A 25,148-nucleotide genomic window follows, 5' to 3' on the forward strand; every position below is an offset into this window, starting at 1 on the left:
AAAAATACGAGATACGAGACCTTTCATCAACTTCAGAAACTTTCCTGATATGGAATCTTCACCCGGAGCACCGTTAGTGGGTAGTTTATCTACTATCTGTATAATGCCTTCACTACAAAATTTAAGGGGGGGGGGGCACAGCGATAACATTACGCTCGGAAATTGGAGGACGAGGGAAGTTCTCCTATGTAAAACACGCTAGAGAAAAATAAGTGAACTAGGTCTGCTGCTTCATCATCATTCATGTTGGATTAATTGCCTTCCAGAACTTGCCAGGGTCGGTTTAAAGTAAGTGCGATAACTTGTGGACGAAGAAGTCTCTTTTTTCTTTCTTTACTTCGCCTTTGGTCTGGGTTGAAAACGACCCATACGAAGACCAGTCAGAATCATTACCACTCTTTATAGCTTTTGCAAACAATCGTTTCTTTTTGTTCAGTAAATGTTTTAGGGTGGTCGTAAACCAGGATGAGAGGGTATTTGATCCGATTTTGATTTTAGGAACGTAGTTTGAAAGTAGACGTTGCAGAGTGGTCTTAATCTGAGTCCAGTTTTCTTGTGCCGAATGATGCATGCAGGTCATTATGTATTGCTCAAAAAACAATGCTAGTTCAGCGTTTAGAGCATCCACATTAGCGCGAGCGTAATTCTGAATATACTTGCGGCAGTTAACGAAGCGTTCTCAGGTGAAAGATGTCTCAACATGTACAATGGCATGGTCACTGATAAGGTCGATAACGTTAGTGGAATTCACATATTCAGCACTCGACACCAAAAATAAATCTAGTATCGTGAGGTCCCGTGTTGGAACTCGAACCATCTGTGAAATTTGAAATGTTTGTAACAGACAAAGAGACTCGTTTGAGTGACTAGAACCCACAGAATTCGGAAGTGGCTGGAGCGTTTCCCAATTTATTCCTGGGTAGTTAAAATCTCCAGCAAGTATGAGAATGTCATTGGAGCAAGCACTTCGTATTCTACTGAGGCAGGAGCACAAGTTCTAGTTAAAATCACAAGGCTTAGTGTTTGGTGGACGGTGACAGTAACCAATCAAGGTGTGGCGAAAGTCTAGCTTTACCCGAATCTAAATTATTTCCAGGGCGGAATCGCATTTAACATGGGAACAATGTATACTATATTTAATGTCAATCAGCACGCCTGCGCCCCTCGTGGAAACTCGATCTTTTCGGAAGTTTTTGTAGTTATTTTGTAAGTTTAATTCGAAATTTTCAACATTGGACGTCAACCAAGTTTCGGTACCGAGAATAACGTCAGGCTCGCGCGACGAAGTGAGGCACTCGAGTTCGTCTTGCTTGGAAACTAAGCTGCGGAAGTTTGCTAAAAAAAGGATAACGTTAGTATATTTCTAAAGTAAGGGGCCGCTTGAAATTGTTCGTTTTGAGCAAATCACTCTGGGGGGCGCGCATCTCGTGCTGCGGTGACTGCAATTCTACAACTCCAGCGCTTTCATTGCTGTACACGTAAGTTTGGTTTCCGAAACGTAGCTTATCGTAAGAAAGCTTATACCTGATATTTTGTTCGCTGAATTGGGACGCGAATTCCCACAGCCTTTGTCTAGCGAGCTGGACGTTAGGTGAGCAGTCCTCCGAAATCCAAACTTTCGGAGATGGCACATTCTTAAGCTTGTAAGCATGTAGTAGGACTTCATCTTTACTTTTAAAACTTAAGAACTTGACAATAACCGGTCGGGTCCACCCAGTCCTCTTTTGACCAAGTCGATGGGTTCTTTTAAGGTCTCCAAGATTCTGGGTGATGTTTTCCCTTATGAAATCGGAAACCAACTGTTCTATGTCGCTCCGAAATTCGTGTTCACCCGCGGGCAGGCCTTTCAAAATCAGGTTATTTCTTCGCATCCGACGGTTCATATCGTCAAGGGTTTCAGTGAGCACATTAAGGTGGCGATACACACCAGCAGATTCCCGCTGAACGTCACTGAACTCCTTTGTAAATTGAGCGACATTTTCCTTTACAGTGGCGATTTCGTTTATTTTTGCTTCTAGGCTAGTCACCCGCAACCCGAGACCGGCAGTTCCAGCATTGATTGCGTGTAGTTTCTGTGAGCTTTCGTGTTGGTAGCGAGCAGAAATTGCTGTTAACGCGTAGATAGCATGCTGTAGCTTGTCTAGTTTTTTTGCTACGGTCAGAGGGCCAGGGTTTGACTCGACGTCCCCGGACGTCGAGAGCAATACAAGTACAACAGTTGCAACAGCAAACAACTTGAAAAATCACAACGAGCCAAAACAAGAGAGGTTCAAACGTTCAGGTGGCAAGTGATGCAATCGTTTTTTTGACCTATTCGAAAAGCAGCCAAAACGAGCTCGGAACGTTAACACATCAACACCCATAATGCTCAGACTCTATGGGATTTGCAGCCGTAAAAGGAACAAGGAACGGAAATGGTCACAACGATTGCCACAGCGCAAACCTACCTGGAAAGATTTCACGACAGGTTAGGTGGCCTTAACAACTTGGCTGCAAATCCCGCTGTTGGAATGGCGCTGGTTCCTTATGTAGGCAGCTGAAATCCTGGGACGCGGATGACGTAGGGGTCAGCTGGTCGATACAAAGTCCCCGTCACTGTCGCCGATGGAGTACCTGTGATAAGTGGCCTGATCGATCACTTTCACGTGGCGGTGTGCGGCTGCACAGTCAGCAGGGATGGTGGACGTAGCGAAGGAACTCGCGATACCTGGCAACCGCGACACGGTCGTTGCAGACGAAAATGATCCTGGAAAGGTTTCACGACAGGTTAGGTGGCGGTAACAACTTGGCTGCAAATCCCGCTGTTGGAATGGCGGTGGTTCCTTATGTAGGCGGCTGAAATCCAGGGAAGCGGATGACGTAGGGGTCAGCTGGTCGAAGCAAAGTCCCCGTCACTGTCGCCGATGCAGTACTTGTGATAAGTGGCCTGATCGATCACTTTCACGCGGCGGTGTGCGGCTGCACAGTCAGCAGGGATGGTGTATGTAGCGAAGGAATTCGCGATCGCAACCGCAACACGGTCGTTGCAACAAAAGAAGATCCTGGAAAGGTTTCAAGACAGGTTAGCTGGCGGCAACAACTTGGCTGCAAAACAACCTCTGACTCATAGGTCGTTTTTTTTTGTCCGCATACATGAAACTCTTGCGCGCCTTATCATCTATCAAGTTGTATTGACACTTATCTCATTACGAAAACCACAAACCAAGCGTAAAAAGCACGTGATAGCTGGTAAGGCGCGCGAGAACAATGAGAAGTATGTACCGCTCCCCGCATGCGTTTGTCGGTAAAGATTGCGGTTGCATAAGCTGCGCGACAACGGCAGAGTGCGAAGTGTGGAGCGACGTCATTAGCCCCGATAACAATGCGAAGCACGTAGCTTTTCCCGCATGCGTTTGTTGGTAAAGATTGCGCTTGCATAAGCGGGCGCGGCAGCGGCAAAGTACGAATTGTGGAGTGACGTCACGAGTCCTACTAATAATTCGATGCACTAGCGCTCCCCGCATGCGTTTCACGGTAAAGATTGCGATTGCATAATCTGGCGCGGCAGCGGCAGAGTACGAAGTGTGAAGTGACGTCAGTAGCCCTACTAACAATTCGAAGCATTCACTCTACCCGCATGTGTTTCACGGTAGTGATTGCGGTTGCATTAGCTGGCACGGCAACGGCAGACTACGAATTGCAGAGTGACTTCACCAGCCCTACTAACAATTCGAAGAACTAACGCTCCCCGCATGCGTTTCACGGTAAAGATTGCGGTTGCATTAGCTGGAGCGGCAACGGCAGAATACGAAGTGTGAAGTGACGTCAGTAGCCCTACTAACAATTCGAAGCACTAGCGATCCCCGCATTGCGGTTGCATAAGCTGCCGCGGCAACGGCAGAGTACGAAGTGTGAAGTGACATCACTAGCCCTACTAACAATTCGAAGCACTCGTGCTACCGGCATGCGTTTCACGGTAATGGTAGCGGTTCCATAAGCTGCCGCTGCAACGGCAGAGTACGAATGGTGAAGTGACGCCACTAGCCCTACTAACAATTCGAAGCACTCGCGCTACCCGCATGTGTTTCACAGGAATGGTAGCCGTTGCATAAGCTGCCGCGGCGACTGCATAGTACAAATGGTAAAGTGACTTCACTAGCCCTAATAACAATTTGAAGAACTAGCGCTCCCGTATGCGTTTCGCGGTAAAGATTGCGGTTGCATTAGCTGGAGGGGCAACGACAGAATACGAAGTGTAAAGTGACGTCACTAGCCCTACTAACAATTCGAAGCATTAGCGCTCCCCGCATTGTGGTTGCATAAGCTGCCGCGGCAGCGGCAGATACGTAGTGTGAAGTGACGCGACAAGCCCTACTAACAATTCGAAGAACTAGCGTTTCCGCATGCGTTTCACGGTAAAGATGGCGGTTGCATTAGCTGGAGCGGCAACGGTAGATTACGAATTGCGGAGTGACTACACTAGCCCTACTAACAATTCGAAGAACTAGCGCTCCCCGCATTTGTTTCACGGTAAAGATTGCGGTTGCATAAGCTGGCGCGGCAGCGGCAGAGTACGAAATGTGAAGTGACGTCAATAGCCCCACTAACAATTCGAAGCACTCGCGCTACCCGCATGTGTTTCACGGTAGTGATTGCGGCTGCAATAGCTGGAGCGGCAACGGCAGAATACGAAGCGTGAAGTGACGTCAATAGCCCTACTAACAATTCGAAGCACTAGCGCTCCCCGCATTGCGGTTGCATAAGCTGCCGCAGCAACGGCAGAGTACGAAGTTTAAAGCGACGTCACTAGCCCTACTAACATTTCGAAGCACTCGTGCTACCGGCATGCAATTCACGGTAATGGTAGCGGTTGCATAGGCTGCCGCGGCAACGGCAGAGTACGAAATATGAAGTCAAGTCAGTAGCCCTAGTAACAATTCGAAGCACTCGCGCTACCCGCATGTGTTTCACGGTAGTGATTCCGGCTGCATTAGCTGGCGCGGCTACGGCACAGTACGAAGTGTGGAGTTTCTTCACTAGCCCTAATAAGAACTCGAAGAACTAGCGCTCACCGCATGCGGTTCATGGCAAAGATTGCGGTTGCATTAGCTGGAGCGGCAGCGTTAGAGTACGAAGTGTGAAGTGACGTCACTAGCCCTACTAACAATTCGAAGCAGTAGCGCTCCCCGCATTGCGGGTGCATAAGCTGCCGGAGCAACGGCAGAGTACGAGTGTGAAGTGACGTCACTAGCCCTACTAAAAATTCGAAGGAGTCGCGCTCCCCGCATTGCGGTTTCATAAGCTGCCGCGGCAAGGGCAGGGTACGAACTGTGAAGTGACGTAACTAGCCCTACTAACTATTCGAAGCACTCGCTCTACCCGCATGTGTTTCACGGTAGTGATTGCGGCTGCATAAGCTGGAGCGGCAACGGCAGAATACGAAGAGTGAAGTGACGTCACTAGCCCTACTAACAGTTTTAAGCACTAGCCCTCGCCACATGCGTTTCACGGTAAAGATTGCGGTTGCATTAGCTGGAGCGGCAACGGCAGAGTACGAAGTGTGAAGTGACGTCACTAGCCCCACTAACAATTCGAACCACTCGCGCTACCCGCATGTGTTTCACGGTAGTGATTGCGGCTGCAATAGCTGGAGCGGCAACGGCACAATACAAAGCGTGAAGTGACGTAACTAGCCCTACTAACAATTCGAAGCACTAGCGCTCCCCGCATTGCGGTTGCATAAGCTGCCGCAGCAACGGCAGAGTACGAATTGTAAAGCGACGTCACTAGCCCTATTAACAATTCGAAGCACTCGTGCTACCGGCATGCAATTCACGGTAATGGTAGCGGCTGCATAGGCTGCCGCGGCAACGGCAGAGTACGATATATGAAGTGAAGTCAGTAGCCCTAGTAACAATTCGAAGCACTCGCGCTACCCGCATGTGTTTCACGGTAGTGATTCCGGCTGCATTAGCTGGCGCGGCAACGGCAGAGTACGAAGTGTGGAGTTTCTATACTAGCGCTAATAAGAATTCGAAGAAGTTTCGCTCACCGCATGCGGTTCACGGCAAAGATTGCGGTTGCATAAGCTGGAGCGGCAACGTTAGAATACGAAGTGTGAAGTGACGTCACTAGCCCTACTAACAATTCGAAGCACTAGCGCTCCCCGCATTGCAGTTGCATAAGCTGCCGGAGCAACGGCAGAGTACGAGTGTGAAGTGACGTCACTAGCCCTACTAAAAACTCGAAGCACTCGTGCTACCGGCATGCGTTTCACGGTAATGATAGCGGTTGCATAAGCTGCCGCTACAACAGCAGAGTACGAAGTGTGAAGTGACGTCACTAGCCCTACTAACAATTCGAAGGAGTCGCGCTCCCCGCATTGCGGTTTCATAAGCTGCCGCGGCAAGGGAAGAGTACGAACTGTGAAGGGACGTCACTAGCCCTACTAACTATTCGAAGCACTCGCTCTACCCGCATGTGTTTCACGGTAGTGATTGCCGCTGCATAAGCTGGAGCGGCAACGGCAGAATACGAAGAGTGAAGTGACGTCACTAGCCCTACTAACAGTTTGAAGCACTAGCGCTCGCCGCATGCGTTTCACGGCAAATATTGCGGTTGCATTAGCTGGAGCGGCAAAGGCAGAGTACGAAGTGTGAAGTGACGTCACTAGCCCTACTAACAATTCGAAGCACTAGCACTCCCCGCATTGCGGTTGCATAAGCTGCCGCGGCAACGGCAGTGTACGAAGTGTGAAGTGACGTCACTAGCCCTACTTAGAATTCGAAGGACCAGCGCTCCCCGAATGCGTTTCACGGTAAAGATTGCGGTTGCATTAGCTGGAGCGGCAACGGCAGAATACGAAGTGTGAAGTGACGTCACTAGCCCTACTAACAATTCGAAGCACTAGCGCTCCGCGCATTGCGGTTGCATAAGCTGCCGCAGCAACGGCAGAGTACGAATTGTAAAGCGACGTCACTAGCCCTATTAACAATTCGAAGCACTCGTGCTACCGGCATGCAATTCACGGTAATGGTAGCCGTTGCATAGGCTGCCGCGGCAACGGCAGAGTACGATATATAAAGTGAAGTCAGTAGCCCTAGTAACAATTCGAAGCACTCGCGCTACCCGCATGTGTTTCACGGTAGTGATTCCGGCTGCATTAGCTGGCGCGGCAACGGCAGAGTACGAAGTGTGGAGTTTCTACACTAGCGCATATAAGAATTCGAAGAACTTTCGCTCACCGCATGCGGTTCACGGCAAAGATTGCGGTTGCATTAGCTGGAGCGGCAACGTTAGAATACGAAGTGTGAAGTGACGTCACTAGCCCTACTAACAATTCGAAGCAATAGCGCTCCCCGCATTGCGGTTGCATAAGCTGCCGGAGCAACGGCAGAGTACGAGTGTGAAGTGACGTCACTAGCCCTACTAAAAATTCGAAGCACTCGTGCTACCGGCATGCGTTTCACGGTAATGATAGCGGTTGCATAAGCTGCCGCTACAACAGCAGAGTACGAAGTGTGAAGTGACGTCACTAGCCCTACTAACAATTCGAAGCAGTCGCGCTCCCCGCATTGCGGTTTCATAAGCTGCCGCGGCAAGGGAAGAGTACGAACTGTGAAGGGACGTCACTAGCCCTACTAACTATTCGAAGCACTCGCTCTACCCGCATGTGTTTCACGGTAATGATTGCCGCTGCATAAGCTGGAGCGGCAACGGCAGAATACGAAGGGTGAAGTGACGTCACTAGCCCTACTAACAGTTTGAAGCACTAGCGCTCGACGCATGCGTTTCACGGTAAATATTGCGGTTGCATTAGCTGGAGCGGCAAAGGCAGAGTACGAAGTGTGAAGTGACGTCACTAGCCCTACTAACAATTCGAAGCACTAGCACTCCCCGCATTGCGGTTGCATAAGCTGCCGCGGCAACGGCAGTGTACGAAGTGTGAAGTGACGTCACTAGCCCTACTTAGAATTCGAAAGACCAGCGCTCCCCGAATGCGTTTCACGGTAAAGATTGCGGTTGCATAAGCTGGAGCGGCAACGGCAGGATTCGAAGTGCCAAGTGACGTCATTACCCTACTAACAATTCGAAGCACTAGCGCTCCCCGCATTGCGATTGCATAAGCTGCGGCGGCAACGGCAGAGTACGAACTGTGAAGTGACGTCACTAGCAATACTAACTATTCGAAGCACTCGCGCTACCCGCATGTGTTTCACGGTAGTGATTGCGGCTGCATTAGCTAGAGCGGCAACGGCAGAATACAAAGTGTGAAGTGACGTCACTAGCCCTACTAAAAGTTCGAAGCACTAGCGCTCCCCGTATGCGTTTCACGGTAAAGATTGCGGTTGCATTAGCTGGAGCGGCAACGGCAGAGTACGAAGTGTGAAGTGACGTCACTAGCCCTACTAACAATTCGAAGCACTCGCGCTACCCGCATGCGTTTCACGGTAGTGATTTCTGCTGCATTAGCAGGCGCGGCAACGGCAGATTACGAAGTGTGGAGTGACTTCACTGGCCCTACTAACAATTCGAAGAACTAGCGCTCCACGCGAGCGTTTCGCGGTAAAGATTGCGGATGCATTAGCTGGAGCGCCAACGGCAGAATACGAAGTGTGAAGTGACGTCACTAGCCCCACTAACTATACGAAGCACTAGCACTCACCGAATTGCGGTTGCATAAGCTGCCTCTGCAACGGCGGAGTACGAAGTGTGAAGTGACGTCACTAGCCCTACTAACAATTCGAAGCACTAGCGCTCCCCGCATTGCGGTTGCATAAGCTGCCCCGGCAACGGCAGAGTACGAACTGTGAAGTGACGGCACTAGAGCTACTAACTATTCTAAGCACTCGCGCTACCCGCATCTGTTTCACGCTAGTGATTGCAGCTGCATTGGCTAGAGCGGCAACGGCAGAATACGAAGTGTGAAGTGACGTCACCAGCCCTACTAACAGTTCGAAGCACTAGCGCTCCCCGCATGCGTTTCACGGTAAAGCTTGCAGTTGCATTAGCTGGAGCGGCAACGGCAGAGTACGAAGTGTGAAGTGACGTCGCTAGCCCTACTAACAATTCAACGCTCTAGCGCTCTCCGCATTGCGGTTGCATAAGCTGCCTCGGCAACGGCAGAGTAGGAAGTGTGAAGTGACGTCACTAGACCTACTAACAATTCGAAGCACTAGCGCTCCCCGCATTGCGGTTGCATAAGCTGCCGCGGCAACGGCAGAGTACGAACTGTGAAGTGACGGCACTAGACCTGCTAACTATTCGAAGCACTCGCGCTACCCGCATCTGTTTCACGGTAGTGATTGCGGCTGCATTAGCTAGAGCGGCAACGGCAAAATACGAAATGTGAAGTGACGTCACTAGCCCTACTAACAGTTCGAAGCACTAGCGCTCCCCGCATGCGTTTCACGGTAAAGCTTGTGGTTGCATTAGCTGGAGCGGGAACGGCAGAGTACGAAGTGTGAAGTGACGTCGCTAGCCTTACTAACAATTCAAAGCACTAGCGCTCCCCGCATTGCGGTTGCATAAGCTGCCTCGGCAACGGCAAAGTAGGAAGTGTGAAGTGACGTCACTAGCCCTACTAACAATTCGAAGCACTAGCGCTCCCCGCATTGCGGTTGCATAAGCTGCTGCGCCAAGAGCAGAGTTGAAAGTGTGAAGTGACGTCACTAGCCCTACTAACAATTCGAAGAACTAGCGCTCCCCGGAATTGTTTCACAGTAAAGATTGGTGTTGCATTAGCTAGAGCGGCAACGGCAGAATACGAAGTGTGAAGTGACGTCACTAGCCCTACTAACAGTTCGAAGCACAAGCGCTCCCCGCATGCGTTTCACGGTAAAGCTTGCGGTTGCATTAGCTGGATCGGCAACGGCAGATTACGAAGTGTGAAGTGAAGTCACTAGCCCTACTAACAATTCGAAGCACTCGCGCTACCCGCATGTGTTGCACCATAGAGATTGCGGCTGCATTAGCAGGCGCGGCAACGGCAGATTACGAAGTCTGGAGTGACTTCACTAGCCCTACTAAGAATTCGAAGAACTAGCGCTCCCCGCATGTGTTTCACGGTAAAGATTGGGGTTGCATTAGCTGGAACGGCAACGGCAGAATAATAAGTGTGAAGTGACGTCACTAGCCCTACTAACAATTCGAAGAACAAGCGCCCCCCGCAATTGTTTCACGCTAAAGATTGGGGTTGCATTACCTGGAGCGGCAACGGCAGAATAATAAGTGTGAAGTGACGTCACTAGCCCTACTAACAATTCGAAGCACTAGCGCTCCCCGCATAGCGGTTGCATATGCTGCCGCGGCAACGGCAGAATACGAAGTGTGAAGTGACGTCACTAGCCCTACTTACAATTCGAAGAACTAGCGCTCCCCGAAATCGTTTCACGGTAAAGATTGTGGTTGCATTAGCTCGAGCAGCCACGGCAGAATACGAAGTGTGAAGTGACGTCACTAGCCATGCTAACAATTCGAAGGACCCGTGCTACCGGCATGCGTTTCACGGTAATGAGAGCGGTTGCATAAGCTGCCGCGGCAACGGCAGAGTACGAAGTGCGAAGTGACGTCACTACCCTACTAACAATTCGAAGCACTATACTTCGTTTCAGCTTCGGTCCGAGCGCGGCCAATGTTATGAGCCGAAGGGCCAATCAAACAGCGCAAAAAGCGCAGCGTCATGACCTGCTCTCTGCGCTTGATAGGACTAGCCGGCGGAGGATCGCGCACAGAGAGACGGCGCATACCGGCTTGTCCTATGAACTGCAGAGAGCACGCCATGACGTTGTGCGTCTTTCGTTTTTTGATTGGCCCTTCGGCTCATAACATCGGCCGCGCTCGGACCGAAGCTGAAACCAAGTATAGCGCTTCCCGCATTGCGGTTGCATAAGCTGCCGCGGCAACGGCAGAGTACGTAGAGTGAAGTGACGTCACTAGTCCTACTAACAATGCGAAGCACTAGCGCTCCCCGCATTGCGGTTACATAAGCTGCCGCGGCAACGGCAGAGTACGAACTGTGAAGTGACGTCACTAGCCCTACTAACTATTCGAAGCACTAGCGCTCCCCGCATGCGTTTCACGGTAAAAATTGCGGTTGCATTAGCTGGAGCGGCAACGGGAGAGTACGAAGTTTGAAGTGACTTCACTAGCCCTTCTAGCAATTCGAAGAACTAGCGCTCCCCGCATGCGTTTCACGGTAAAGATTGCGGATGCATTCGCTTGAGTGGCAACGGCAGAATACGAAGTGTGAAGTCGCGTCACTAGCCCTACTAACAGTTCGAAGCACTGGTGCTCCCCGCATGCGTTTCACTGTAAAGCTTGCGGTTGCATTAGCTGGAGCGGCAACGGCAGAGTACGAAGAAGTGACGTCACTAGCCCTACTAACAATTCGAAGCACTAGCGCTCCCCGCATTGCGGTTGCATAAGCTGCCGCGGCAACGGCAGTGTACAAGCTGTGAAGTGACGGCACTAGCCCTACTAACTATTCGAAGCACTCGCGCTACTCGCATCTGTTTAATGGTAGTGATTGCGGCTGCATTAGCTGGAGCGGCAACCGCAGAGTACGAAGTGTGAAGTGACGTCACTAGCCCTACTAACAGTTCGAAGCACTAGCGCTCCCCGCATGCGTTTCACGGTAACGATTGCGGTTGCATTAGCTGGAGCGGCAACGGCAGAATACGAAGTGTGAAGTGACGTCACTAGCCCTAGTAACAATTCGAAGCACTAGCACTCCCCGCATTGCGGTTGCATAAGCTGCTGCGCCAAGAGCAGAGTTGAAAGTGTGAAGTGACGTCACTAGCCCTACTAACAATTCGAAGAACTAGCGCTCCCCGGAATTGTTTCACAGTAAAGATTGGTGTTGCATTAGCTGGAGCGACAACAGCAGAATAATAAGTGTGAAGTGACGTCACTAGCCCTACTAACAATTCGAAGCACCAGCGCTCCCCGCTTTGCGGTTGCATAAGCTGCCGCGGGAACGGCAGAGTACGAAGTGTGAAGTGACGTCACTAGCCCTACTTACAATTCGAAGAAGTAGCGCCCCCTGAAATAGTTTCACGGTAAAGATTGCGGTTGGATTAGCTGGAGCGGCAGCGGCAGGATACGAAGTGCCAAGTGACGTCATTACCCTACTAACAATTCGAAGCACTAGCGCTCCCCGCATTGCGATTGCATAAGCTGCGGCGGCAACGGCAGAGTACGAACTGTGAAGTGACGTCACTAGCAATACTAACTATTCGAAGCACTCGCGCTACCCGCATGTGTTTCACGGTAGTGATTGCGGCTGCATTAGCTAGAGCGGCAACGGCAGAATACAAAGTGTGAAGTGACGTCACTAGCCCTACTAAAAGTTCGAAGCACTAGCGCTCCCCGTATGCGTTTCACGGTAAAGATTGCGGTTGCATTAGCTGGAGCGGCAACGGCAGAGTACGAAGTGTGAAGTGACGTCACTAGCCCTACTAACAATTCGAAGCACTCGCGCTACCCGCATGCGTTTCACGGTAGTGATTTCTGCTGCATTAGCAGGCGCGGCAACGGCAGATTACGAAGTGTGGAGTGACTTCACTGGCCCTACTAACAATTCGAAGAACTAGCGCTCCACGCGAGCGTTTCGCGGTAAAGATTGCGGATGCATTAGGTGGAGCGGCAACGGCAGAATACGAAGTGTGAAGTGACGTCACTAGCCCCACTAACTATACGAAGCACTAGCACTCACCGAATTGCGGTTGCATAAGCTGCCTCTGCAACGGCGGAGTACGAAGTGTGAAGTGACGTCACTAGCCCTACTAACAATTCGAAGCACTAGCGCTCCCCGCATTGCGGTTGCATAAGCTGCCCCGGCAACGGCAGAGTACGAACTGTGAAGTGACGGCAATTGAGCTACTAACTATTCTAAGCACTCGCGCTACCCGCATCTGTTTCACGGTAGTGATTGCAGCTGCATTGGCTAGAGCGGCAACGGCAGAATACGAAGTGTGAAGTGACGTCACCAGCCCTACTAACAGTTCGAAGCACTAGCGCTCCCCGCATGCGTTTCACGGTAAAGCTTGCAGTTGCATTAGCTGGAGCGGCAACGGCAGAGTACGAAGTGTGAAGTGACGTCGCTAGCCCTACTAACAATTCACCGCTCTAGCGCTCTCCGCATTGCGGTTGCATAAGCTGCCTCGGCAACGGCAGAGTAGGAAGTGTGAAGTGACGTCACTAGACCTACTAACAATTCGAAGCACTAGCGCTCCCCGCATTGCGGTTGCATAAGCTGCCGCGGCAACGGCAGAGTACGAACTGTGAAGTGACGGCACTAGACCTGCTAACTATTCGAAGCACTCGCGCTACCCGCATCTGTTTCACGGTAGTGATTGCGGCTGCATTAGCTAGAGCGGCAACGGCAAAATACGAAATGTGAAGTGACGTCACTAGCCCTACTAACAGTTCGAAGCACTAGCGCTCCCCGCATGCGTTTCACGGTAAAGCTTGCGGTTGCATTAGCTGGAGCGGGAACGGCAGAGTACGAAGTGTGAAGTGACGTCGCTAGCCTTACTAACAATTCAAAGCACTAGCGCTCCCCGCATTGCGGTTGCATAAGCTGCCTCGGCAACGGCAGAGTAGGAAGTGTGAAGTGACGTCACTAGACCTACTAACAATTCGAAGCACTAGCGCTCCCCGCATTGCGGTTGCATAAGCTGCCGCGGCAACGGCAGAGTACGAACTGTGAAGCGACGGCACTAGCCCTACTAACTATTCGAAGCATTCCCGCTACCCGCATCTGTTTCGCGGTAGTGATTGCGGCTGCATTAGCTAGAGCGGCAACGGCAGAATACGAAGTGTGAAGTGACGTCACTAGCCCTACTAACAGTTCGAAGCACAAGCGCTCCCCGCATGCGTTTCACGGTAAAGCTTGCGGTTGCATTAGCTGGATCGGCAACGGCAGATTACGAAGTGTGAAGTGAAGTCACTAGCCCTACTAACAATTCGAAGCACTCGCGCTACCCGCATGTGTTGCACCATAGAGATTGCGGCTGCATTAGCAGGCGCGGCAACGGCAGATTACGAAGTCTGGAGTGACTTCACTAGCCCTACTAAGAATTCGAAGAACTAGCGCTCCCCGCATGTGTTTCACGGTAAAGATTGGGGTTGCATTAGCTGGAACGGCAACGGCAGAATAATAAGTGTGAAGTGACGTCACTAGCCCTACTAACAATTCGAAGAACAAGCGCCCCCCGCAATTGTTTCACGCTAAAGATTGGGGTCGCATTACCTGGAGCGGCAACGGCAGAATAATAAGTGTGAAGTGACGTCACTAGCCCTACTAACAATTCGAAGCACTAGCGCTCCCCGCATAGCGGTTGCATATGCTGCCGCGGCAACGGCAGAATACGAAGTGTGAAGTGACGTCACTAGCCCTACTTACAATTCGAAGAACTAGCGCTCCCCGAAATCGTTTCACGGTAAAGATTGTGGTTGCATTAGCTCGAGCGGCCACGGCAGAATACGAAGTGTGAAGTGACGTCACTAGCCCTGCTAACAATTCGAAGGACCCGTGCTACCGGCATGCGTTTCACGGTAATGAGAGCGGTTGCATAAGCTGCCGCGGCAACGGCAGAGTACGAAGTGCGAAGTGACGTCACTACCCTACTAACAATTCGAAGCACTATACTTCGTTTCAGCTTCGGTCCGAGCGCGGCCGATGTTATGAGCCGAAGGGTCAATCAAACAGCGCAAAAAGCGCAGCGTCATGACCTGCTCTCTGCACTTGATAGGACTAGCCGGCGGAGGATCGCGCACAGAGAGACGGCGCATACCGGCTTGTCCTATGAACTGCAGAGAGCACGCCATGACGTTGTGCGTCTTTCGTTTTTTGATTGGCCCTTCGGCTCATAACATCGGCCGCGCTCGGACCGAAGCTGAAACCAAGTATAGCGCTTCCCGCATTGCGGTTGCATAAGCTGCCGCGGCAACGGCAGAGTACGTAGAGTGAAGTGACGTCACTAGTCCTACTAACAATGCGAAGCACTAGCGCTCCCCGCATTGCGGTTACATAAGCTGCCGCGGCAACGGCAGAGTACGAACTGTGAAGTGACGTCACTAGCCCTACTAACTATTCGAAGCACTAGCGCTCCCCGCATGCGTTTCACGGTAAAAATTGCGGTTGCATTAGCTGGAGCGGCAACGGGAGAGTACGAAGTTTGAAGTGACTTCACTAGCCCTTCTAGCAATTCGAAGAACTAGCGCTCCCCGCATGCGTTTCACGGTAAAGATTGCGGTTGTATTAGCTGGAGCGGCAACGGCAGAGTACGATGAAGTGACGTCACTAGCCCTACTAACAATTCGAAGCACTAGCGCTCCCCGCATTGCGGTTGCATAAGCTGCCGCGGCAACGGCAGTGCACAAGCTGTGAAGTGACGGCACTAGCTCTACTAACTATTCGAAGCACTCGCGCTACTCGCATCTGTTTAATGGTAGTGATTGCGGCTGCATTAGCTGGAGCGGCAACCGCAGAGTACGAAGTGTGAAGTGACGTCACTAGCCCTACTAACAGTTCGAAGCACTAGCGCTCCCCGCATGCGTTTCACGGTAACGATTGCGGTTGCATTAGCTGGAGCGGCAACGGCAGAATACGAAGTGTGAAGTGACGTCACTAGCCCTAGTAACAATTCGAAGCACTAGCACTCCCCGCATTGCGGTTGCATAAGCTGCTGCGCCAAGAGCAGAGTTGAAAGTGTGAAGTGACGTCACTAGCCCTACTAACAATTCGAAGAACTAGCGCTCCCCGGAATTGTTTCACAGTAAAGATTGGTGTTGCATTAGCTGGAGCGACAACGGCAGAATAATAAGTGTGAAGTGACGTCACTAGCCCTACTAACAATTCGAAGCACCAGCGCTCCCCGCTTTGCGGTTGCATAAGCTGCCGCGGGAACGGCAGAGTACGAAGTGTGAAGTGACGTCACTAGCCCTACTTACAATTCGAAGAAGTAGCGCCCCCTGAAATCGTTTCACGGTAAAGATTGCGGTTGGATTAGCTGGAGCGGCAGCGGCAGAATACGAAGTGTTAAGTGACGTCGCTAGCCCTACTAACAATTCAAAGCACTAGCGCTCCCCGCATTGCGGTTGCATAAGCTGCCTCGGCAACGGCAGAGTACGAAGTGTGAAGTGACGTCACTAGCCCTACTAACAATTCCAAGCACTAGCGCTCCCCGCATTGCGGTTGCATAAGCTGCCCCGGCAACGGCAGAGTACGAACTGTGAAGTGACGGCACTAGCACTACTAACTATTCGATGCACTCGCGCTACCCGCATCTGTTTCACGGTAGTGATTGCGGCTGCATTAGCTAGAGCGGCAACGGCAGGATACGAAGTGTGAAGTGACGTCTCCAGCCCTACTAACAGTTTGAAGCACTAGGGCTCCCCGCATGCGTTTCACGGTAAAGCTTGCGGTTGCATTAGCTGGAGCGGCAACGGCAGAGTACGAAGTGTGAAGTGACGTCGCTAGCCCTAATAACAATTCAAAGAACTAGCGCTCTCCGCATTGCGGTTTCATAAGCTTCCTCGGCAACGGCAGAGTACGAACTGTGAAGTGACGTCACTAGCCCAACTAACAATTCGAAGCACTAGCGCTCCCCGCATTGCGGTTGCATAAGCTTCAGCGGCAACGGCAGAGTACGAACTGTGAAGTGACCGCACTAGCCCTACTAACTATTCGAAGCACTCGCGCTACCCGCATCCGTTTAACGGTAGTGATTGCGGCTGCATTAGCTAGAGCGGCAACGGCAGAATACGACGGTGAAGTGACGTCACTAGTTCTACTAACAGTTCGAAGCACTAGCGCTCCCCGCATGCGTTTCACGGTAAAGCTTGCTCTTTGCATTAGCTGGAGCGGCAACCGCAGAGTACGAAGTGTGAAGTGACTTCACTAGCCCTACTAACAATTCGAAGAACTAGCGCTCCCCGCGTTCGTTTCACGGAAAAGATTGCGGTTGCATTAGCTGGAGCGGTAATGGCAGAATAATAAGTGTGAAGTGACGTCACTAGTCCACTAACAATTCGAAGCACTAGCGCTCCCCGCATTGCGGTTGCATAAGCTGCCTCGGCAACGGCAGTGTACGAAGTGTGGAGTGACTTCACTAGCCCTACTAACAATTCGAAGCACTATCGCTTCCCGCATTGCGGTTGCATAAGCTGCCGCGGCAACGGCAGAGTACGAAGAGTGAAGTGTCGTCACTAGCCCTACTAACAATTCAAAGCACTAGCGCTCCCCGCATTACGGTTGCATAAGCTGCCGCGGCAACGGCAGAGTACGAACTGTGAAGTGACGTCACTAGCCCTACTAACAGTTCGAAGCGCTAGCGCTCTCCGCATGAGTTTCACGGCAAAGATTGCGGTTGCATTAGCTGGAGCGGCAACTGCAGAATACGAAGTGTAAAGTGACGTCACTAGCCCTACTAGCAATTCGAAGCACTAGAACTCCCCGCATTGCGATTGCATAAGCTGCTGCGGCAACGGCAGAGTTGAAAGTGTGAAGTGACGTCACTAGCCCTACTAACAATTCGAAGAACTAGCGCTCCCCGCAAATGTTTCACGGTAAAGATTGGGGTTGCATTAGCTGGAGCGGCAACGGCAGAATAATAAGTGTGAAGTGACGTCACTAGCCCTACTAACAATTCGAAGCACTAGCGCTCCCCGCATTGCGGTTGCATCAGCTGCCGCGGCAACGGCAGAGTACGAAGTGTGAAGTGACGTCCCTATCCCTACTTACAATTCGAAGAACTAGCGCTCCCCGAAATCGTTTCACGGTAAAGATCGGGGTTGCATTAGCTGGAGCGGCCACGGCAGAATGCGAAGTGTGAAGTGACGTCACTAGCCCTACTAACAATTCGAAGAAATAGCGCTCCCCGCATGCGTTTCACGGCAAATAGTGCGGTTGCATTAGCTGGAGCGGCAATGGCAGAATACGAAGTGTGAAGTGACGTCACTAGCCGAACTAACAATTCGAAGCACTAGCGCTCCACGCATTGCGGTTGCATAAGCTGCCGCGGCAACGGCAGAGTACGAAGTGTGAAGTGACGTCACTAGCTCTACTAACAATCCGAAGAGCTAGCGCTCCCCGCATGCGTTTCACGGCAAAGATTGCGGTTCCATTAGCTGAAGCGGCAACGGCAGAGTACGAAGTGTGAAGTGACGTCACTAGCCACACTAACAATTCAAAGAACTAGCGCTCCCCGCGTGCGTTTCACGGTAAAGATTGCGGTTGCATATGCTGTCGCGGCAGTGGCGGAGTACGAAGTGTGAAGTGACGTCACTTACCAGACTAACAATTCGAAGCACTCGCGCTACCCGCATGTGTTTCACGGTAGTGATTGCGGCTGCATTAGCTGGCGCGCCAACGGCAGATAACGAACTGTGGAGTAACTTCACTAGCCCTACTTACAATTCGAAGAACTATCGCTCCCCGCATGCGTTTCATCGTAAAGATTGCGGTTGCATAAGCTGCCGCGGCAACGGCAGAGTACGAAGTTTGAAGTGACTTCCTTAGCCCTACTAACAATTCGAAGCACTCGTGCTACCGGCATGCGTTTCACAGTAATGGTAGCGGTTGCATAAGCTGCCCCCGCAACGGCCGAGTACGAATGGTGAAGTGACGTCACTAGGCCTACTAACAATTCGAGCACTCGCGCTACCAGCATGTGTTTCGCGGTAGTGATTGCGGCTGCATTAGCTGGTGCGGCAACGGCAGTTTGCGAAGTGTGTAGCGACTTCACTAGCCCTACTAACAATCCGAAGAACTAGCGCTCCCCGAATGCGGTTGCATAAGCTGCCGCGGCAGCGGCAGAGTACGAGGTGTGAAGTGACGCCACTAGCCCTACTAACAAATCGAAGCACTCGTGCTACAGGCATGCGTTTCATGGTAATGGTAACGGTTGCATAAGCTTCCGCGGCAACGGCAGAGTACGAAATATGAAGTGACGTCTACTAACAATTCGAAGCACTCCTGCTACCGGCATGCGTTTCATGGTAATGGTAGCGGCTGCATTAGCTGGCGCGGCAACGGCAGATTACGAAGTCTGGAGTGACTTCAATAGCCCTACCAACAATTCGAAGAACTAGCGCTCCCCGCTTGCGTTTTACGGTAAAGATTGCGGTTGCATTAGCTGGAGCGGCAACGGTGGAATACGAAGTGTGAAGTGACGTCACTAGCCGTACTAACAATTCGAAGCACTCGTGCCTCCGCCATGCGTTTCACAGTTATGGTAGCGGTTGCATAGGCTGCCGCGGCAACGGCAGAGTACGAAATATAAAGTGACGTCACTAGCCCCACTAACAATTCAAAGCACTCGCGCTACCCGCATGTGTTTCACGGTAGTGATTCCTGCTGTATTAGGTGGCGCGGCAACAGCAGATTACAAAGCGTGGAGTTTCTTCACTAGCCCTAATATGAATTCGAAGAACTAGCGCTACCCGCATGAGTTTCACGGTAATGATAGCGGTTGCCTAAGCTGCCGCGGCAACGGCAGAGTACGTAGTCCGAAGTGAGGTCACTAGCCCTACTAACAATTCGAAGCACTAGCGCTCCCCGCATTGCGGTTGCATAAGCTGCCGCGGCAACGGCACAGTACGAAGTGTGAAGTGACGTCACTAGCCCTACTAACTACTCGAAGCTCTCGCGCTACCCACATATGTTTCACGGTAGTGATTGCGGCTGCATTAGCAGGAGCGGCAACGACAGATTACGAAAAGTGAAGTGACGTCACTAGCCCTACTAACAGCTCGAAGCACTAGCGCTCCCCGCATGCGTTTCACGGTAAAGATTGCGGTTGCATTAGCTGGAGCGGCAACGGCGGAGTACGAAGTTTGAAGTGAGTTCACTAGCCCTACTAACAATTCGAAGCACTCGTGCTACCGGCATGCGTTTCACGATAATGGTAGCGGTTGCATAAGATGCCCCTGCAACGGCAGAGTACGAATGGTGAAGTGACGTCACTAGCCCTACTAGCAATTCGAAGCACTCGCGCTACCCGCATGTGTTTCACGGTATTGATTGCGGCTGCATTAGATGACGCGGCAACGGCATATTACGAAGTGTGGAGCGACTTCACTAGCCCTACTAACAAATCAAAGAACTAGCGTTCCACGCATGCGTTTCACGGTAAAGATTGCGGTTGCATTAGTTGGAGCGGCAACGTCAGAATACGAAGTGTGATGTGACGTCACTAGCCCTACTAACAATTCGAAGCACTAGTGCTCCCCGCCTGCGGTTGCATAAGCTGCCACGGCAGCGGCAGAGTACGAAGTGTGAAGTGACGTCACTAGCCCTACTAACAATTCGAAGCACTCGTGCTACCGGCATGCGTCCCATGGTAATGATTGCGGTTGCATAAGCTGCCGCGGCAACGGCAGAGTACGAAATATGAAGTGACGTCTACTAACAATTCGAAGCACTCGCGCTACCCGCATGTGTTTCACGGTACTCATTCCGGCTGCATTAGCTGGCGCGGCAACGGCAGATTACGAAGTGTGGAGTGACTTCACTAGCCCTACTAACAAATCGAAGAACTAGCGTTCCACGCATGCGTTTCACGGTAAAGATTGCGGTTGCATTAGTTGGAGCGGCAACGTCAGAATACGAAGTGTGAATAGACGTCACTAGTCCTACTAACAATTCGAAGCACTAGCGCTCCCCGCACTGCGGTTGCATGAGCTGCCGCGGCAACGGCAGAGTACGAAGTGTGAAGTGACGTATCTAGCCCTACTAACAATTCGAAGCACTTGTGCTACCGACATGCGTTTCACGGTAATGGTAGCGGTTGCATAAGCTGCCGCGGCAGCGGCAGAGTACGAAGTGTGAAGCGACGTCACTAGCCCTATTATCAATTCGAAGCACTAGCGCTTCCCGCATTGCGGTTCCATAAGCTGCCGCGGCAACAGCATTGTACGAAGTGTGAAGTGACGTCACTAGCCCTACTAACCAATCGGAGCACTAGCGCTCCCCGCATGCGTTTCACGGTAAAGATTGCGGTTGCATTAGCTGGAGCGGCAACGGCAGAGTACGAATTGTGAAGTGACGTCACTAGCCCTACTAACAATTCGATGCACTCGCGCTACCCGCATGTGTTTCACGGTAGTGATTGGGGCTGTATTAGCTGGCGCCTCAACGGCAGATTACGAAGTGTGGAGTTACTTCACTATCCCTACCAACAACTCGTAGAACTATCGCTCCCCGCATGCGTTTCACGGTAAAGATTGCGGTTGCATTAGCTGAAGCGGCAACGGCTGAATACGAAGTGTGAAGTGACGTCCCTAGCCCTAATAACAATTCGAAGCACTAGCGCTCCCCGCATTGCGGTTGCATAAGCTGCCGCGGCAACGGCAGATTACGAATTTTGAATTGACGTCACTAGCCCTACTAACAATTCGAAGCACTAGCGCTCCCCGCATTGCGGTTGCATAAGCTGCCGCGTCAACTGCAGAGTACGAAGTGTGAAGTAACGTCACTAGCCCTACTAACAATTCGAAGCACTAGCGTTCCTGGTATTGCGGTTGCATAAGCTGCCGCGGCAACGGCAGAGTACGAAGTGTGAAGTGACGTCACTACCCTACTGAAAACAATTATATAAATCTATATAAGAACTGATATGAAATATTCAAAAACTGATATGCGACATATGAAACCGATATGAAATATCCAAAAACTGATATGCGATATATGAAACTGGTATGGAATCCCCAAAACTGATATGCGACATAGAAGAACTGGTATGCAACATAATCCAACTGATATGAATGTGTCCAATAAACATATCAGAAATAAATTCATATAATTTTTTTCAGTATATGACGTGCCGCGCGGGAAAACAAACACGTGACTTGGAACCGCAGTGGAGCAGCTTGATGTACTGGCTTTCAAATAATTACGGCATGAGTGTTTCCTTTTTATTAAGAGATTCATACCCCGAGCCGTTCAAAATACTCTCAGAGGTATGGCATTACTAAAAAAAATCCAACATGTTGAGAATATTATTTATTGCTTAGGTGGTCACCGAAAAACTCCGTATTTACAGAAGTACCTGTATAAAAGGCGGAAACGCAGAACTTAGAAGTAGTTATTGGGTGGGCTGTTCATTCATGTTTGTTGTGCCGTATATGTGTATGCGCTCAATGTATATGTCCAGCTGATGCTAGTGGTATGCGCAATGTATCTACATGATAGCGTTAGTAAATAAAAATATTTTTGTCGCACAAGAATTGGGCTGTACTTAGCGCCACCTAGCCTAGTGTTACTGATTGTGGCATATGAAACTGATATGAAATATTAAGTTCTGATAAGAAAAAGGTGTCCAATAAACATATCAGAAATAAATTCATATAACCTTTTTCAGCAGGGTAGCCCTACTAACTATTCGAAGCACACGCGCTACCCGCATGTGTTTCACGGTTGTGATTAAGTGTGAGATGACTTCACTAGCCCTACTAACAATTCGAAGAACTAGCGCTCCCCGCATGCGTTTCACGGTAAAGATGGCAGTTGCATTAGCTGGAGCGGCAACGGCAGAGTACGAAATTTGAAGAGACGTCACTAGCGCTACTAACAATTCGAAGCACTCGTGCTACTGGCGTGCGTTTCACGGTAATGGTAGCGGTTGCATAAGCTGCCGCGGCAGCGGCAGGGTACGAAGTGTGAAGTGACGTCACTAGCCCTACTAACGATTCAAAGCACTAGCGCTTCCCGCATGCGTTTCACGGTAAAGATTGCTGTTGCATAAACTGCCGCGACAAGGGTAGCTTACGAAGACTTTCATATATAAAAATACATTTTTGGAACAGCGCATTTACTTCCAACCACCTTCACAGCATAGACTGGAGTTTCCATATTTTTTTTAATTATCGGTTTATGCAGGTCACGTCTTGTTTACAAACTTTCGGGTTCTACTCCAAACGCCAGAGTCACATTCTCGTGGGGTTTGAGCATTTTGCGATGTAAAATGCTCCTGTACAATTTTATTAAACATAAGTTTGTTTCCACTAACAGCAGACAAATTACAGAGCGCGACACTGTTAGCGCAAACAAGCGATCGACAGTTTTTCCAATTTTTCTGTTTAAACCAAGAGATGTCATCCGAGTTATTATTGCTACGGTAAGAGCTCATTTAGTTATTTAACGTAAGTGATAAAATTTTGTGCTCGCTAATACAATTTATAAGTAAAATGCGAAAATGCGCCAATGTCGTGTTCGCGCTAACAGTGTCGCGATGTTTACGTACTGTTTCATTTTGGCAGAAGGTTAACGTTCTCACTCTGCCTTTTTTATATGAATTTCGCAGGTTAACTTACGATATGAAGACACGACGGAACCAATGGTTCAGTTTCTACTCACTACTGTTGAAGTACCGGTAGGTGCTAATATACGGTATACTATCTAAGTATAGCCAATGGCTTGAAAAATATTTCTTGGAATTTGTTTTCAGTTGGACGACATCTTCTATGTGTTTTATGGATATGATGTTGACTGTCGTTCATGTTCCGAAAAGAAGTACGTAAACCCAGAGCAAACATTGGATTGGATGGCTGCATTTTATGGAAGAGGTCCAGAAGATATTGTCGTCCTTGTCACATCGTAAGGGCAGTCTAAATGTTGTTCAATCTCTTGTCTCTTATTAGGACGCTACCTGCGGCAGGTCTTTTTGCATTCTTTATTCCTATGCGTCAAGATTCACAGGAGGGTCAACCAATAAAACTGCTCTCTCGCGCCACCAAGAGAAAGTTCGGCCGGTCTCGGAGTTGATGCGGGAGTATCTATCTGCACAGCATCAACCGGGGGGTCACGCGGTGCTCCAGTGACGTCGTTTTTGCTGCGTCACGCAATTCTGTTATTCTAAGCAGCTCTCAAAAATAATGAAAAAACTCTAACGGAGTATGAAGGCTGCCATCAGAAGTATTACTGTGGAGGGAAGTACTACTTGAGATACTAATATAAGTTAAATAAAATGTTTAAATACTCGTAAGAAGTAGACTGCAAAAATGCGCCAATATGGGGTCTGTTCTAACAGTCTCGCGCTGTGTATAGTACATGTAAACAAGTTCAATTTCTGTTTTACTTTCAGAATGGACATGGCGATTGGGAATATTAAACTTGTTCAAAATTATATAATGGGTGAGAATTAGTTTTGATTATTTTAAATGACCCATATTTTGTTTATTAATAATGTATTTCGACAGGAAGTTAAACTGCGCACGTCCCTCATCCGCCCAATACCTGCAATCGACAAGTGCTTTTGTCATGAACACCTTTTACACGTTTTGAAGTTAACGTGGTGTTGCAGTATATAGAAAAAAAAAAAAAACTAGCCTGATGTACGCATTACCTATTAGCCTAAATCTGCTAAAAAAAACGTTTTTGGCAATACTAGTAAGAAACAACTTCTTAAGGGCCCAGGCAAACTGGCATTTTCAAGGCAAATAACCTTGATCTTCCGGCCGCAGCCATTCAAAGCCACATCCCTTGGTTCCTCTAAGGGAGGGATATATTTTGTTTCGCTCCAAGTCCGGACGCCCCCCACGCTAGGAGCTGGCGGAACCAATGAAACAGCCTTGTGCTCGTCATGTCTTCGTACGTCTTCTATGATCGCTAAACCAATGTTCCCCACTGACCAATCAAACAACGTCAAAATCTTTCTTTTTAACGCTGTTTGATCGGTCGCATCAGCTCGTTGTCAGGTTCGTCCGGGATGATGAGACGATTGCTCCGAAGGCTGAGACAAATGCATGAGTAAAAAGTATAGTTAAGTCAGGAAGTAAATAGTCAAAAAGAAGCTGCGTCAGAGAAGCAAAAGAAAAGAAACCATTCGACCGTTCAGGCACGTTCGGTAGGCAGTATAGTCACCCCTGGGGTCGTAGTTTGGGTCGCTGGTGCCCTTGAATGTTCACCCCTTGATTGTTCGTTGGTTATAACCAACCCCCTCCCGACATCGGGAGGGGGTTGGTTATCTCGGGTCCGGGTCGCTTAATCCCGGGACGGAGGCGGTTGCGCTGATGGTCACCGTGCTGAAGCCGGGACGAAGCCGGTTACGCTGACCACACTGATGCCATGATGGAGCCGGGTAGCGCACCGTTCGAGCAGCCGATCGTCGCGGCTCTTTGTTCAGCTTCGAGTTCCTCTCGCACCCGCGATACTGGCTTCTTTT

The 25,148-nt window shown here is 50.2% G+C and overlaps 1 protein-coding gene across 1 annotated transcript in view; it reads left to right on the plus strand.

The window, feature by feature from the left end:
- The window catches only part of LOC120836117, a 90,640-nt gene that overhangs the window by 32,150 nt on the left and 33,342 nt on the right, over nt 1-25,148 (plus strand). Inside the window, exons 4-6 of the mRNA XM_040210514.1 lie at nt 23,289-23,357; nt 23,433-23,581; nt 24,069-24,118. Coding sequence (XP_040066448.1) covers nt 23,289-23,357; nt 23,433-23,581; nt 24,069-24,118 — 268 coding nt within the window. The remainder of the gene's footprint in view (nt 1-23,288; nt 23,358-23,432; nt 23,582-24,068; nt 24,119-25,148) is intronic.

Source organism: Ixodes scapularis, unplaced genomic scaffold, assembly GCF_016920785.2.
Source record: "Ixodes scapularis isolate PalLabHiFi unplaced genomic scaffold, ASM1692078v2 PGA_scaffold6__148_contigs__length_123643588, whole genome shotgun sequence".
Classification (NCBI taxonomy): Eukaryota; Metazoa; Arthropoda; class Arachnida; order Ixodida; family Ixodidae; genus Ixodes; species Ixodes scapularis.